A 16,661-nucleotide genomic window follows, 5' to 3' on the forward strand; every position below is an offset into this window, starting at 1 on the left:
TACATCACCAGCCTGTCTTAAGTAGCCAGGCAAGTAGAGTTGTATCTTATACCTTGTTTCCTCCAAGCCACTTGTTGGCAGTTATCACCCAGTCACCTTCGAAATGCTGTGGTGCTGGAATTGCCAATCATGCCTCTCACCCCGTAACGCCCAGACAGCACCAGACATCAGCACCCTTGTTGCCAGCGTGCTGTGCCATAAGGGCGAGCTGCTGGAGCTTATATATGCTCCTTTCTGGATATGCGGGACAAAAACGGGTCATGGCCTCGCCCGCAACTCGTGCTAAGGGCCTCCTTCAACATCAGACAGCTGCGCCATTGTTGCCAGCGGATTGGAACAGCGTGTTGAAGATTCGGAGGGCAGATCCCACCACAACAACGTTCACTTAAAATTGTTAGGGGGACATGCCCCGGATGTTCCATCTATGTGAGGCGGCTCAGGATTGTTTCCGATCTACGTAGAAAGCACATTTGTATAGTCTTATTACAGGAAACTCACCCGACTGCTGAGGAGCTCCCTAAAATGATTTCCAGATGGGGTGGTGCAGGATATGGCTCCACGTAATCAAAATATGCTAGAGTTGTTCTAGTGTGGATCGCTGGGTCGGTACCGTTCAAGTTGATCAATGGAGACTAATCAGGGAAGGCTGGTGGTTGTATGGGGCTTCATTGAACATAGAGAAGTCTGTATTGTGAACTTGTAAGCCCCGAACCACAACAAAACTGCCTTTTTTCACTCCCTATATGAAAGAATGACACATCAGAGGTTTTCTTTGGATATGGGGTGGAGACTAACTGCGTGCTACACCCTGCATTAAGACAGGTCAGATCATAAATATGTGCTGCCCTCTTCTTCTGCTAAGTCCCTAAGCGCCATGTTGCAGGATCGTTCCCTGGTGGACATTTGGCGGACGCTCAATAGCTAGAGTAGATGCCATTCCTATTACTCTTCCCCACATAATGTCCACACTAGAATTGATTATCTATTTACTGGGAAGAAAAGCATTACTGAGTTTGTGGATGCAGTGTATGCCGGTAGGACAATTTCGGACCATTCCCCACTGATTGTTACTTGGGTTTTGTGGGGTTTACTTGCTCCGGGTCCTACCTGGAGCATGCAGTTAGACGCTCTGACGATGTCGCATCACATGGGGGACATGCTGCAGGGTTTCTTGGATACTAACCTTGTCATTGTGGCTAGCTGGAGAATGATTTGGGAGACCCTTAAAGTGGTAGTGTGGGGGGAGGCTATTGTCAAGGCGGGAGGTTGTAAAAAAGCCTCACCTACTGAGCTGGGTACATTGGAGGACCACATACGTGGGATTGAGGGGAGGAAAGACGGGTATGGGCCGGAAGAGGAGGCGTTGCAGCCTCTGCACATAGCGTGTACCGAAACCTGGGAACATCTGAGAAAGTTTGATTATACAACTTACACTTCTAAAATGCACAGAGATGGGGGATAAAGATGGCCGATTGCTGGCACGGCTATGCAAAAGCGAGAGACCTAGACATGCTATCGCAGAGATTGTGGATGAAGGTGGTGAAACCTAGCGGCCCCAGTCGGCAAATTAATAATGTTTTCAGTAGTTATTATCAGTGTCGACGGGATGGTGAACAGAGATGAGGTTTACGATATGGGGTGGGGACGGGTTACCTCCTGAATTCGATAACTCCTACAGTGATGTGCTGGTGCCGGTGCTCCACTGGGTATTCGAGGAGGCATAGGAGTCTGGTTGCCTGCAGAGTCAGTGTGAATCCTATAGGCCCCTGTCAATGTTGCACCAGGATGTGAAGATATTGATGGCACAGCATGCTTGTCGTTTGAGGCGCGTTATTGGCTCCCCGATTCACCGACACCAAACTGGTTTTGTTCCGAATAGAAGTACATAGATGAACTTACGTAGACTCAGTATGTCATCGACAGATCCCAGACGCACAACGCCCCCCTATGCTGTGGTTTCCCTGGATGCCATTAAGGCATTTTTTTTCGTTTATTGGCAGTGGATCTATGCTGTCCTGGGGGGTTATGGTCTCCGGGATGGGTTCTCTCCTTGGGTTTAATAAAGTTACTCACCGTAGTGACTACATTACTCCTAGTCCATAGTCCCCTTTCTTCCATACTTATGGGACATTCAGTCCTGTGGGACGGGACCGGAGCAGTTTTGTAAAAAATCATCACATTTTTCAAAAATATGTCCTCTTTTTACGTGGGGTACTGCACATGGCCGTAACCCCGCCCTCCTTAGCTCCGCCCAGGGCATCGCCCATCAGTCCTTTTTTATCACCAGGTCTGAGCCCTTTAAGCAATGACAGGAAACTTATTAGAGGGGACGGCGGGCGGGCGTATGGAGGAAAGGGGACTATGGACTAGGAGTAAGGTAGTCACTACGGTGAGTAACTTTATTATACTCCTACGTCCCGTCCCCTTTCCTCCATACTTATGGGAGATTCCCAAGCACTCCTCACATGAATTACAGATGGATGGAAACTCCTTATTGAAACAGGTTCCTAAGCACAGCTTGACCGAACTGAGAATCAGCTCTGGAGCTCAGGTCCAGACAGTAATGTTTACAAAAAGCCGATGGGGAGGCCCCCGTAGCCGCTTTCTCAATGGTCTCCTAGGGAACATATTTTTGGAAGGCAACGGCAGCCGCCTTGCACCGCACAAGATGAGCATGAATTCCCTTTGGGGTCCGAAGACCCTGAATGGTATACGCCTCAGAAATACAGGCAGCAATCCATCGGGAGATGGTTGCTTTCGAGGCCGGCTTATCCTGCGGATTTCCGAAGGTCACAAAAAGCTGCCAAGACTTCCTTAGCTCCAATGTTCTGTCCAGGTAGAACTTAAGGGCTCTTCTAACGTCCAGGTAGTGCAGAAGCCTTTCGGCCTCTTGAGGCCGGGTCTGGAAAGAAGACAGACAATCAAATTGACTGATTCTACCTCACTTACATGCCTTGCCGAAGTCACAGCAATCAAAAAGGACACGTTACACGAAAGGTATTTAAAATAGTCAGTCGCCATGGGCTCAAAAGGCTTATGACACAAGGCCGTAAGGACCACATTCAGATCCCACCTTGGATGCAGGTTGCGAACAGGAGGGTAAAGATGAAATAGGCCTGCAAAGTGTCTTTTAATGACCAGATTCATCAGTGAAAAAGAGCACTGGTCAGTGGGCAGGTAAGCGGCAACAGCCGACAAATTAGTACTGCAAGACAAGACATGAATGCCCGATTCTGCCAGATGTTAGACGAAAGACAGGACTATGTCGATAGTAGCCTCCCTTGGGTCCAGCTGCCTAGCTAAACACCAGTGGCAGAACCGTAACCATTTACTCCTGTACTGAGATCTTGTTGAAGGTTTCCTGGCCACCTGAATAATGCACGTTATCCGCAGAAAAACTGAAACGCTTTAGAGATCTGAACTCAGGCACCAGGCCGCCAAGCTGAACGATTGTGGGGAGGGGTGCCACAACTGCTGATCGCTCTGGTGAAGCAGATTGGGAACCAGCGGAAGCTTGAGTGGCAGACACACCGATAGATGCAGAAGCTCCGAAAACCAAAACCTGGCCGGCCACCAAGGGGCTATGAACAGGAGAGAGCAATTCACAGTGTTCCTTAGCTTGCAAAGCACCTGATGGATCAGAGGAAGGGGCGGAAAAGTGTATTTCTAGAGGAGGCTCCGAGCCCGTTCCCAGAGGCATACAAAGGAAGCTTCCAGTTTGTCGATGTCGCAAAGAGGTCCACTTCTGGAGTGCCCCAAGAACGAAAAATATCCAGGAGGATCTCAGTGTTCAGTTCCCACCCGTAGCCGACCACTGTTCTTCGGCTGAGAGCATGTGCAGTGACATTCAGCTGGCCCGGGATGTAACTGCTACCAGCCAGATACCATGCTGAATGCCCCATTCCCAAATCTAAATGGCAACATCCACAAGAGGAGGAGACCTGGTACCCCCCCCCCGCTTGTTGATATAGAACATGGACACTGCATTGTCCGTGCGGACACGGACCACCTTGTTGACAATGCCTGGTTTGAACGCTTTCAGCACCAGGAATATCGCCAGGAGCTCCAGATGATTTATATGAAGCTGTCTGTCCTGTGGCGACCAAAGATCAAAAACCTGGAGATGATCCAACGTCGCACCCCAACCCAGAAGGGAGGAATCTCACGTGACAGTCGATAGTGGGCAAGGGTCCTGGAAAGGGGCACCCAACGATAGATTGCTGAGAGACAACCACCACAAGAGGTCAGTCCTCATGAAAGGTGGAACCAGTGTCATTTTGGAATCTGGATCCACTGCTTGAAGCCAGGAGCTCCCAAGAGCCAGCTGCGTCTGCCTCATCTTGAGAAGAGGAAGAGCCAGCACGCACAAAGCCACGAGGCCTAGAAGCCTCTGGAACCACCAGGCCGACATTCTCTCAGACTGCATAAACAGCTGACACGTGGCCAACTGATCCGCCATTCTGTCCCCAGTCAAGTACACTCTCCAATTGATCGTGTTCCAACGAAAACCCAGGAAAATCAAGTCCTGAGAGACCGTAATGGAAGACACTAAGGCTACCTCTTCCGAAATGTGAAGCCTATAACAAGCGTCAATCCTCTTGTTAATGTGAAGTCCAAAGCGTGATTTATCCCAGACCTTGCGGACCTCAACCAAAATGTCCCTCTTTAGGAACAAGCCAGTACGCTCCTGAGGAGACAAGGTGAACGCCCCAGAAAGCACACCATCTTGGGGAGCGGGTGCCTCAGGTACTGGTACATCCAGATGAGACAAGTCCAGAACCCGGTCATGGAACACTCTAACAGAGCGAGGCTGGTCCTCGCTATCCTGATCCCCCTGCGTGTCTTCTGACACGTCCAGATCGACCTGCGTGACATCTGGCTCTGCCGAAGACTTGTCTATTGGAGACAAGGGAGGCAGTGGTGGAAGGGCTGGAGGTGGGCCAATCGGTAGCGGTGGAGCATCTGCCGGGACAACCAGTGCTATGGCTGGAACCGTTGGCACAGGAGCAGGCTGGCAGATTTCCCTAAAAAGACCTTTGAAATACTCTTTCATAGGGTCAGAGTACACGAGCCTCTGAATTTTCCCGAAAAAAGCATCCTCTCCTGAAGGCTTAGGCATTGGTGTGGGAAGAGGCCTCTCATGAGAGGGGTAGCTCCAAGGCAGTAAGGGAGAGGGCTGCCAAGAAGGGCCTCCTCCATTCGGATCAACATAGATCAAAAGGGGCAGATGTAGCAGGCAGAGAGACCGTGTGCGGTAATGGCATCCGACCGTTCCAGTCAAAACTGGACAAAAAGGATTTGCACCGGGAAGTCGATGTTCACCTGAAAGCACACTCCCAGCACCCGACGCCTATGGCGCAGGTGTAAGGGAGGAATCCAAAATGGCCACCATAGTTGGCACGAGAACGGGCGCCATTTTGTCAGCATCTGAGGAGAACTGCGTCACATGTGTGAGTGAGGCAGTTATCTCCACAGACGGGTCAGGGGTCTTGACTTTAGCCTTGACACAAGGAACCTCGGCAGAGCCGGTACTGTGTAGCCTGGGATGGTTGAGACATACTATTATCCAAATTAGCCTGTAGAAGAGTAACCTCGGCAGAGCCGTTAACAGAGGAATTACGGTCAGCGACCTCACTCTGTGCCCCCTCAACAGAACCGGTATCACCGTCAAGACGGGAACGTTGAGGAATCCACCTCACAGACAAGACCTTGACAGGTCTCACAGTTCTGTCGGTCACCTTAGCCTCAGAAAGAGGAACCTCACAACAAAGTCCGGTAACAGCTCCCTTAAGAGGGGCCTCATACCTTGGTTCGGTACAGAAAGCCTCTACAGAGGCCTCAGGGCAAGTACTGGTGTCTGCATGGGAAGCTCCAGCCAAAGAGACCTCGAAGCAACCTCTGGTTCCCACCGCCTCAGTAGAACTGGGCCGTCAATCAGCACCCACAGGAGGGGCCCTCGGATTATAATCCGGTGTTGGCAGGCCCCTTACAGAAGCCCTCAGAGAAAACTCTGGTACCTTTTTAGGGCCTGGAAGGCACCACAGGGGAAGGCCCGGTAACAGAGCTTATGAAGCCCCTCCCGGACCAGAAAGACCCCAGTAAGGAGTCCCCCGGCCAGGGTGCCCTAAAAACTAAAGAACTTACCGGGCGTCACTTCTTCTCGTCGATGAAACTCTGAAAATGCAGAGGAGGAATGCACTGAAACACCTACTCCCACCACTCCAGACGACGTTGAAGTGCCCGGACCGAGAGGGAATCGCAGTAGAAACACGAGTCCCACCGATGATGCAGACCCAAACACTCCAAACAAAGAGGATGGGGATCCACCCTAGCGAAGCGTCACTCGCAAGAAGAACAAGAAGGAAATTCTAAATGAACCAGCATAGACGGACTACAACGCGACTGACAAACCGGAGCAGGAGAGAAGGACACTGGAAGGAAAACATCTTTCAAAGATGCAAGTGCGTCCAGTCCTACCCACACGGAGAAAAGGACTGATGGGCGAAGCGCTGGGCAGAGCAAAGGAGGGCGGGCTTATGGCCACGTGCGGTACCCCGCATAAAAACAGAAGAACACATTTTTGAAAAATGTGATGTTTTTACAAAAGGGCTCCGGTCCCATCCCACAGGACGGAATGTCCCATAAGTATGGAGGAAAGGGGACAGCACGTAGGAGTAAGACAGATTTATACTGAGCCAGTTGCCCGAGTGTGCACAGCTAAGCATATATCCGATGCTTTGCATATACGTAGGGGTACCCGACAGGGTTGCCCTCGGTCTCCGATGCTGTACAAACTAGTGTTGGAGCCATTGGCAGTTTACCTGCGCACTGAGTTTGGGGACTCAAATAAATAGTTGTTTTATACATTCATGACCCCGCAAGTAAACTCCCCATGGTGTTAGAGATACTCAGGAATTTTGCCAAGCTTACTGGGATCTGCTTTAGTAAAGAAAATAAATCCTGTATTTTCCCGCTTGCGAGTTTGTAGAGTTTTAGCCCAGAGGACCTACCGGAGTTGGGCATACGATGGGAAACTGACATTTTGGAATTTGGAGGGGGTCAATATATGCCATCGCCCTGACCACATGCATGAGAATAATACGGTGAGCGCTATGACAGTGACCTCTGCATCTATGAGATTCTAGAGTTGGCTGCCGCTCTCACTGATGAGAAGAGATGCGTTAGTAAAAATTGTGGTTTTGCCCTGCGAAATATATTGCTTTACCAATATCCATTTCCTTGCACAAGGCCCATTTTTTAAAACTTTATATTCCCTTGCTAATGGATTTCTTTGGGAGGGAAGCAACACAAGATTGTGTTATCTGCGCTGAAGATGAGATGGGAAGATGGTGGGATCCAGTTGCTGTGGTTTGAATTATACTATCTGGCTGCTCAGTCACAGTTCCTGGCCGCTTGGCTCTCCGACGAGGCCAATCTCGACATTTCGTTGATAAATGGTGCCTTGAGGCCAGTCGTCGGAGGGCTGTCTCCCTAGTGACGTGTCACTGCTACACTTGGGGCAAAGCATTTGAAATAGATTGCGAAGGTCCTTGGCCTTGGATATGCATATTCCCCTATCCACGAGTGTGTGTCAGGATAAATGCGATCTGTCCCTATTTAGGAGATGGGAAGAGAAAGGCCTTGCCACCCAGGGGGTCCTTTTCAGGGATGGGGTAAACAGGGCTTCTCAGAAGTGGTTGATGAATATGGACTAAACAATGGACATTTCTTGGGACACATGAGGCTTACTAACTTCACTAAGACATGGTGGCCTTTATGGTGGAAGCTGGTAACACGCCTCTGTCAGTGCCTGCTTGTGGGAGCGAGCATCCGGATTTCGAGAATTAAAGTTGCTTGGGAGACAGATTTGGGTTACGAGCTGGATGCTAAGCAGTGGAATACAGCATTGTTGTTTGTCAAAAAGATTTCCAGGAATCCCAGCTTTCTGTTGCTGCAGTCGAATATACTGTATAGAACATACATGACCCTGCAAAAGGTGGGACACTTTAACAGGCTGGCGCCTACGGAGTGTCCATGGTGTGGCGGGGAGTCTGCGGACTTCCTACATATGTTTGGCTGTGTAACAGATCTTATTGTTCACAATTATTAATACAAATTAACCCAAGAAAATAATGGTGTGGATCTGTACTTATGTCTCAGATGTTCTGTTGCTCTTACATCATCACATGGGGTTGCTTTAAAATGTAAAGTGATGACACTTCCTTGAAGAGCAGATTCCTACCAGATTTATTTAAGTAGCTATGGCTGAGGAAGAAAATACAAAAAACAAACATGCTAAGTTAATCGTAATTTTGTCTCAAAGACTGATTTTAAACCCCCACATACTGGTTAAAACTAGAGCAGATTTTCTTTCAAGAGACTGACACTTCTATACTCAAAAACTAACATTCAATAAATAAAACTAATCATAGCACCCAGTTGAGTTCCCTTCTGTACATCATATAGGAATACACTGACAATATGCTCATATTCTAGAAAGGGACTCACCTCCACCTGAAGCACCCGCTACTTGGCATTCTCTCTTTAAGTGAGAGGTCAGCTCCTCCATGTTAGAATCACGTCCAGGATGCCCCCCTGTGAATGGATTTAAAGGCTCTGTTCCCTGGGGTTCTGATAAGTGCTCAAAAGACAACTGCAATCCATGCTCTGATGGACCATCAATCTGCCACGGGGACCTCATGAGAGCGGCTATCCGCGGAACCCTGCGCGCTGTCCTGGGGCTCCCACCGGCTGCCATCTCACTGCAATTGTAAATGGTGGAAGCACAGTCTTAATCTGCAACATATTATTTATTAACGATAACAAAAGCAGCTGATGAGACATTGCATTTGTTTAAATTTAACAGAAGTGATACCATTACAATTTTCCCAACACGATGCACGTACGCAAAGCCAACAGTTTTGGCCATGGTTTAGGCATTTGCCAAGCAATGCCATAATGGTACTACCTGGCTATAAGGTGACAACAGCTGGCAAATGCACCCGGGCTTATTCATGATGGCAGTGCCTGGCAAATGCCCATCTAATCAAAATTGTTGTCTTTAGCAATGCCTCTTTTTAACAGGAATATGATAAAAGAAAAAGATGCACGGAACATGCTGAACAAACACACCTATGTGAAATTTTACTTTCTGCTTTTGGGACAATCTATAAATAAACGTTAGAATACAACTATAATACATCTATACGATATGTAAAGCATGAGTGGTCATCATTAATGGACAGAATTATAAGTTTGCATCATATCTGGAAGTTAGAGCGACACATGTACAATTGCACTGCAAAGTGTGAGGAACTCATGGTGACCACAGTAAAGACAGACACAAGTGATTACAGTTCAAGAGGGTTTTATTTAAACTGTATGCAGGCTGGAAAAACGCCTAATCCAAACCTAAATCTAAGATGGGAGCAAGCGGCAACCATCAAATGAAAAATAAGGCAGTCCTTAATGGGTACAAAAATACAACCTCAGAACAATTTGCAGCTCTGGATTTGAATGGCTTGGGTCGCCCGTCTGGGGGTCTTCTAAAGGCTGTACAGATAAAGGGACCCTTGAAAGTTTGCAACTACAAGCAGATCACCTCAGGTTTCCTCTCGGTTCTCCTTGAGATGACCTTGCAGAAGGAACAAGTTACTTACCTGTAACTGTTGTTCTCCAGCATGGGTCTGGCATGGATTCACATGCTCATGAATATTCCCCGTCGTCAGGCTGGGAATCCTCGGTAAAGAAAAATCAGTATCAGTTTCGTTTCTGATCTGCCTTTCCTAGTAGTAACCAATCACTGATCTCTGCGTCATACTGACCACAGCCAATGACTGCCCTCTACCTAAGCCCCGCCTCTGGCAGCCATCTTCAGATTTGGTAGCACGGGAAGTGGCAGTATGACCAAGTGAAGAGCCGCAGAGGGGTAGGCGGGAGGGTTCGCATGTGAATCCATGCCAGACCGATGCTGGAGAACAACAGTTACAGGTAAGTAACTTGTTCCTTCTCCAGCATGGGGTCTGGCATGGATTCACATGCTCATGAATATAAGATTAAATAGTAGTACACACATGCACAACCACCGGGGGTGGTAAAAGGTTCAACATTAAGCAATACAACAACTCAACATTAAGCATCTCTTACCTCCTCACCAGGCTCACCTTAAACGAACAGGTTGCGCAGCACAGTTTAGCCGACCCTGGACTCCTCCCTGGAATCCCGATCGACGCAGTAGAATCTCGTGAAGGTGTGCGTCGACCTCCACGTAGCAGCCCTGCAGATGTCCAGCAGGGGCACACCAGATAAGAACGCCGTAGTAGCAGCGATCGCTCTGGTCGAATGTGCTCTCGGACGGCCTGGCAGCGGTCGATTAGCCAACCGGTGACAGTGCATGATGCAGCCGGAGAGCCATCTGGAAATAGAAGACTTCGAGAGAGCCTTCCCTTGATTCACAGGTCCAAAGTTCACGAACAGCTGTGATGTCCTCCGGAAACTCTTCGTGCGGTCCACGTAGAACTTCAGCGCTCTAGCCACATCCAGCGAGTGCAAAGTCCTCTCGGCCGGCGACGAAGGAGACGGGAAGAAAACAGGTAACACCAAGGGCTCGTTGAGATGGAAGTCCGACGGCACCTTGGGCATAAAGGAGGGGTGCGTCCTAAGCACCACCCTCGAGGCATGGAAAGTCAAGTACGGTGCTTTGCAGGATAGGGCCTGGATCTCTCCCACTCGTCATGCGGAGGTAATGGCCACCAGGAACGCAGTCTTCCACGACACAAACTTCATAGGTGCTGAGTTCATCGGCTCGAATGGGGGCCCCATGAGCCTGGTCAGCACCATGTTAAGTTCCCACGCCGGGGCCGGGGCCTTCACCGGCGGGAACGACTGGAACAGTCCTTTCATAAACTCTTTTACCAGTCGATGGGACCACAGGGACGTCCGCCCTGTGGTTCTGGTATATCTGGAGATCGCCGCCAGATGAATCTTAATGGAGGCATGGGCTAGCCCAGCCTTTGCCAGCGATAGCAGGTACGGCAGCACTTGAGGGACCGTAATCTGTAGGGGGTTGATCTTCTGTGCTCGGCACCAGATAGAGAACCTCTTCCACTTATGACCGTAGCATTTGAGAGTCGAGGACGCCCTGGCCTTTGCAAGAACCTCTCTGCAATCGGCCGGTATATCGTAGCCTCCAAACTCTAGCGCTGCAGGAGCCAAGCCTGCAGGTTCAGCGACGCCGGGTCGTGGTGGAAGATGGCGCCTCCTTCTCTGGAGAGAAGGTCCGCGTCCGCCGACAGCTTGATGGGAGGGGACGTTGACAAGTCCAGAAGGTCCGGGAACCAGATCTGCCTCGGCCACGCCGGTGCGACGAGGATCATCCTGCACCGGGACCTCTTGAGCTGGCTGATGAGTCGAAGCAGCAACGGCAACGGAGGGAACGCATACAGGTATAGACCGTCCCAGGGGAACGACAACGCATCGCCCATGCTTCTCGGCTGGGGAAACCTGCTGGCGAACCTCTTGCACTTCGAGTTCGTCGCTGTTGCGAACAGGTCGATTTGGGGTTTGCCCCATCGTCGGAAGAGCTGATCCACCTGATCCTGGCGCAGTTCCCACTCGTGACACGCGCGCAGCTCCCTGCTGAGCGAGTCGGCGATGGTGTTGCTTTCTCCTGCCAGGTGGAAGGGAACCAGGAACATCCCCTGGGCGACCGTCCAGTGCCACAGATCCTGTGCCTCCTTGGATAGGGCTGGGGATCTGGTGCCTCCCTGCTTCCGTATGTAAAACATTGTCGTGGTGTTGTCCGTGAAGATCCGCACCACCTTGCCCTTGAGCGACGGGAGGAACGATTTGAGAGCCCAGAACACGGCTCGGAGTTCCAGGACGTTCATGTGCAGGAGCCTCTCCTCCGGGAGCCAGAGGCCTCTTGCGTGGAGATCTCCGGTGTGGGCGCCCCAACCTTCCAGGGAGGCGTCCGTCGTCACCGTCTCCTGGTACGCCGGCGTCTGAAAGTCCTTGCCCGCCGTGAGGTGCGCTCGAACGCCCCACCACTGAATCGCCCGCCGGAACACCTCGTTGAGGGGGACCCTGTCTTCGAAGGTGCCCGTCGCCTGTATCCAACGGGCGTCGAGAAATTCTTGAAGAGGGCGCATCCGTAGTCTGCAGAGGCGCACCAGGTAGATGCAAGAGGACATCATCACCAGTAGGGACTTGATGGACCTCACCCTGGCCACGTCCGTGGCTAGGAGGCGCTGCACTTTGCCTAGAATGGTCTTCGTCCGTTCTTCCGACGGGGCCGCCAGGCGCCTCACTGTATCGAGCTTCGCTCCCAGAAACAGGGCCACCTGCGACGGCACCAGGCGGGACTTCGGGTAGTTTATGGCGAATCCCAGGTTTCTCAGTAGCTAGACGGTCCTCGCAGTGTGTTCGACGGCGAGATCCCTCGTCCTCGAGCGGATGAGCCAGTCGTCCAGGTAGGGGTAGACGTGAATCCCCTGTAGACACAGCCGCGCCGCCACTGGTGCTAGGCACTTGGTAAAGACCCTGGGGGCCGACTTCAATCCGAACGGTAGTGCTCTGAATTGGTAGTGGCGTCCCTGGACGACGAACCTGAGGAACTTTCGGTGACTTGAGGATGGGAACGTGGAAGTATGCATCCTCCAGGTCCAACGACGATAGAAAGTCGCCTTCCTCCAGCTGTCCCAGTACGTGCTGGAGGGTGACCATCCTGAACTTTTGTGATCTGATGTATTTGTTCAAACGACGAAGGTCCAGGATGGGGCGCCAGCCGCCCGTCTTCTTCCTGACGAGGAAGTACCTTGAGTACACCCCGGAGCCTCTTCGGGACAAGCTCGATGACGCCTTTCCTGAGCATCGCCCGTACTTCCAACAGCAGTTGCGGGACGTGATTTTCCTTCCTGGCCACAGGTGGAACGTGAGGGCACTTCTTCAGGAATTCGATAGAGTGTCCTCTTGCCAGGGTATCCAGCACCCAACGGTCGGTGGAGATGAACTTCCACACGCCGACGAAATTCGTCAGCCGGCCTCTCACCGGGGTGCTTCGGTGGGGGCCCGAGACCACGGCCAGTTCAGTCCTGCTTGGAGGTGGTGGCCTTGCCGCCCTGGCCACCTTGCCGATGGCGGCGAGGCGCTCCCTGCTTGCCGCGACCCCTGTAGGCCTCCTGAGACGAGGAGCGTGCCGCCTGGCGGTAGGACGACGAGCCACCGCTGGATCCATTGGAGGCACCCTGTCTGCCTCCGGAGCTCCGAAAGGGCCGTCATTGCTGAAGGGCTCCTAGGGCGCGGGCCGTCTCCGTTTTTATGGCTTGGAGGGACTCGTCCACCGCCTTACCGAACAAGTTGCTGCCGTCGAACGGCATGTCCAACACCCTGGTCTGGACGTCCTGACGGAAGTCGGTCGCCCATAGCCAACCCCGTCGTCGTAGGCAAACACTGTTGCCCAGCTGGCGGAACCCGGTATCGGCAATATCGGTTGCCACCGTTATGGCGTGGTCCGACGCCACCTCGCCCTCTTGCAGTATTTCCAGGGCCTCAGACCTCTTGTCGTCTGGCAGGAAGTCCAATATGGGGGCCAGCTTAAACCAGAGCTCCCTGTCGTAACGGGCCACGATCGCCAGGGCGTTGGCCGCTTTGATCGTCGTCACCGCCGACGAAATGACCCGCCGCCCCATGGCGTCCAACTTCTTTCCCTCACCGTCTGGCGGGGAATTAGACGTCGAGGCTCCTGACGCCGCCGCTTTCTTCTTCGCTGCCGCCGAGACGACCGAGTCTGGCGTTGGCTGGGCCCTGAGGCACAGGGGAGCGGTATCGGGGACCCTGTACTTCTTCTCGTATCGGTCCCGTTTGGCTGGTGCCGTGGAGGGTTTTTTGAGAACCGACAGGCCCTCCTCCCAGATGTCATCGATTAGGGGCACCGCGATGACCGTCTTACTCTTGGCCTCCTGGTGCTGATAGAGGAAACCTTCCTTTTTCTGCTCCTCCGGGCAGAGCTGGAACAATTCGGACGCCCTGGCGATCATGGCGTGGAATGAGCCAATCTCGTCGGGCGGAGAGGCCCGTGCGACGGGAGACCCGTTCTGTCGTCGTCGCCCTCAGAACCCGTCGTCGAGCCCACCGCACCATCATCTACCGACTCGTGGGAGGATGAGGAGGGAACTGCAGGCCTTACGGGGGCGAGCGGAGGAGAGGGTTGGGTCCTCCGTCGTTTGTTCTGAGGACTTCCCGACGGGCCAGGTTGCAGGTCCTCCGGCCTGGGCCGTGGGAATCTCGTCCTTATCTCAGAGCATAAGGACTGGATGGCAGACAAAATGGCCGCCGAGCCATCCTGAGGCCTAGGATCCAGCTGCGCCGGAAGGGAAGGCCGCTCTTCCTCACCATCGTCGTCTTCCTCGGTTATCTCCCGAGGATCTTCCTGATGGGATCGAACCTTCTCGAATTGGACTTTGAGGTTCCTCACGGCCTCGGTCAGTTCCTCCTCCGAGGCTGACTCCGAGCTCGAGGAGGGCACCGTGCCCCCCCTCGCTTCTTCCATCATGGCAGCCACGACGATGGGCTGAAAAGAGGATTCCCTCCTTGGCGGCAGGGAAACTCTAGTCCCGGAGGCAGTCTCTGCTGGCGGTATCTCTGCCGGCTTGGCAAGAGTCGCCGCAATAGCCTCGATAGAGGCCTTCACCTGCTCGGTAGGGGCCTTCACCACCTTAGGTGCGTCCCGGGCCTTCTCCTTCGGAGGAGGGGCGACGCCTCGCTCCCCCTCTTCTGAGATCGGACGGGGCTTCTCCCGAAGCTTACTCGGGGTCTCGGACTTTCTCTTCCCCGAACCGGAGCGTTGGCTCATGGTTGACGGTGCCGGGGAAGGTGCGCCCTGCCTGGCGACCGAAGAGCCCGACCTTTCGGCGCTCCCGGAGCCAGCGGACTCGCGGCGCTTGGCCTGGTGTTGGGCCCCCGTCGCCGGGGCGCCCGCACAGGACTTAGAAGCCCGCTCGGACCCTTTTTTCTTCTTCTCACCCATCGAGCCCTTCTCCAACCAGCTTGCGAGACGGGATCGACGGTCCCTCATGGTCCGCTCCGACAAGTTCTTGCAGAACTGGCAGTCCTTCTCTACATGAGTCTTGTCCCCATGAAGACAATAGAGGCATCGCGAATGTTCGTCTTCCTTAAACACATTCTGCAGCCCGCATCCAGGGCAGCTGCGAAACAGCTTGGGTCCGGGCGACGAACTCGCATCCTGGGCCATCTCGAAGTAGGCCGCAAATCTTCTGGAATTCTCCAAGGAGTTGATTCTACGAAATCTTCACCCTTGAGGGGCGTAGGAAAATCCCGCAACGGGTAGCCGTTAACGGGAGTAGGAACGGTGGAGCTTGAGGCTCGATTAACCGAAAAAAAGTGAAAATTCACCTGAAAAAGCACGAAACACGCAGTAAAAGCTCGAGAGCTAAGCACGAGGACTCCCAACACTTGAACTTGCGGTAAAAATCTAAAGATGGCTGCCAGAGGCGGGGCTTAGGTAGAGGGCAGTCATTGGCTGTGGTCAGTATGACGCAGAGATCAGTGATTGTTAGATAGTTACTAATAGGAAAGACAGATCAGAAACGAAACTGATACTGATTTTTTCTTTACCAAGGATTCCCAGCCTGATGACGGGGAATATTCATGAGCATGTGAATCCATGCCAGACCCCATGCTGGAGAAGGGGAAAATCACAATGTTAATCATTAATATTTACTGGTCTGCAAACTGTAACTTGGAGGAAGCGCTCCAAACATTGAATGCTTTTGTCTCTGCAGAAATGTCGATTCACACTGGTTTGCAAATCATGCTATTGGGCGACTTAAATGCAGACCTTTCCTTTGACTCACACTCTGGGTTGGAACTAGACTGCCTCCATCATATTTGGATGAATGATTTAGGGAGTGAAAACCGAAAACTAAGGCAAGGGAAACTGTGGGTTACCTTTTTCTCAGACTGGGGATTATCCTAAGCCTGCGAAAACCGGGAAAAGGAAAGGATGACCTCAACATGATCGAATGGCGTTTACTCATCAATTATTGACTACATATTTGTGTCACAATCACTATTCGATACGGTGTCGAAGTTTGAGATCTGTAAATCAATGTATATTGATCACAGTATGCTTACAGACTTACTCTTTGTTCGGAGGGGCAAAATCTCTTGGGGTTGGGGCTTCATGCTAACGTGGTTATAAATCCCCCGAAGAAATAGACTGAATTGGTACGAGGGGAATGTCATGAAAGCTAATATGCTCTTCCTGAAAATCTTGGGTGAAATCACGGTTGCAGACAAGACTGTCCTCTTTTTTCATAATTTTGCTGGATTTGTGAGATCCACCCTAGATTTAATCTCGACTAATAAGTGTAAGAGAGGCTCTGGTAGGGTGGTTAAACATACTAATACCTATGACGGCATGGTAAGAATGAAGAAAGTGACCCTCCAAAAAGAAATTAAGCTACTTAGGAGATCTCTCTCTGATTTGGAAAGTCTGAAACTTAATATCAAAAAACGTAAGACTTATAAAAACTGGCTGGTCGGCTATAAACACTCTTCACCACGCAGATAATGAAGGGATGTTATCAGCCCTTAGGGACGGTACTTCCAGACAATTTTGGTTATTGGTAAACAATCTTGAA

General features: G+C 51.7%; 1 protein-coding gene across 1 annotated transcript in view; it reads right to left on the bottom strand.

Moving 5' to 3' along the window:
* Positions 1 to 16,661, bottom strand: part of LOC138566703 (adenosine deaminase domain-containing protein 2-like) — a 1,803,535-nt gene that overhangs the window by 1,562,173 nt on the left and 224,701 nt on the right. Inside the window, exon 2 of the mRNA XM_069644294.1 lies at positions 8,509 to 8,762. Within this exon, the coding sequence (XP_069500395.1) occupies positions 8,509 to 8,758 (250 nt within the window). The 5' untranslated portion in view covers positions 8,759 to 8,762. The remainder of the gene's footprint in view (positions 1 to 8,508; positions 8,763 to 16,661) is intronic.

This window comes from Ambystoma mexicanum, chromosome 2p, assembly GCF_040938575.1.
Source record: "Ambystoma mexicanum isolate Mex_15411 chromosome 2p, UKY_AmexF1_1, whole genome shotgun sequence".
Classification (NCBI taxonomy): Eukaryota; Metazoa; Chordata; class Amphibia; order Caudata; family Ambystomatidae; genus Ambystoma; species Ambystoma mexicanum.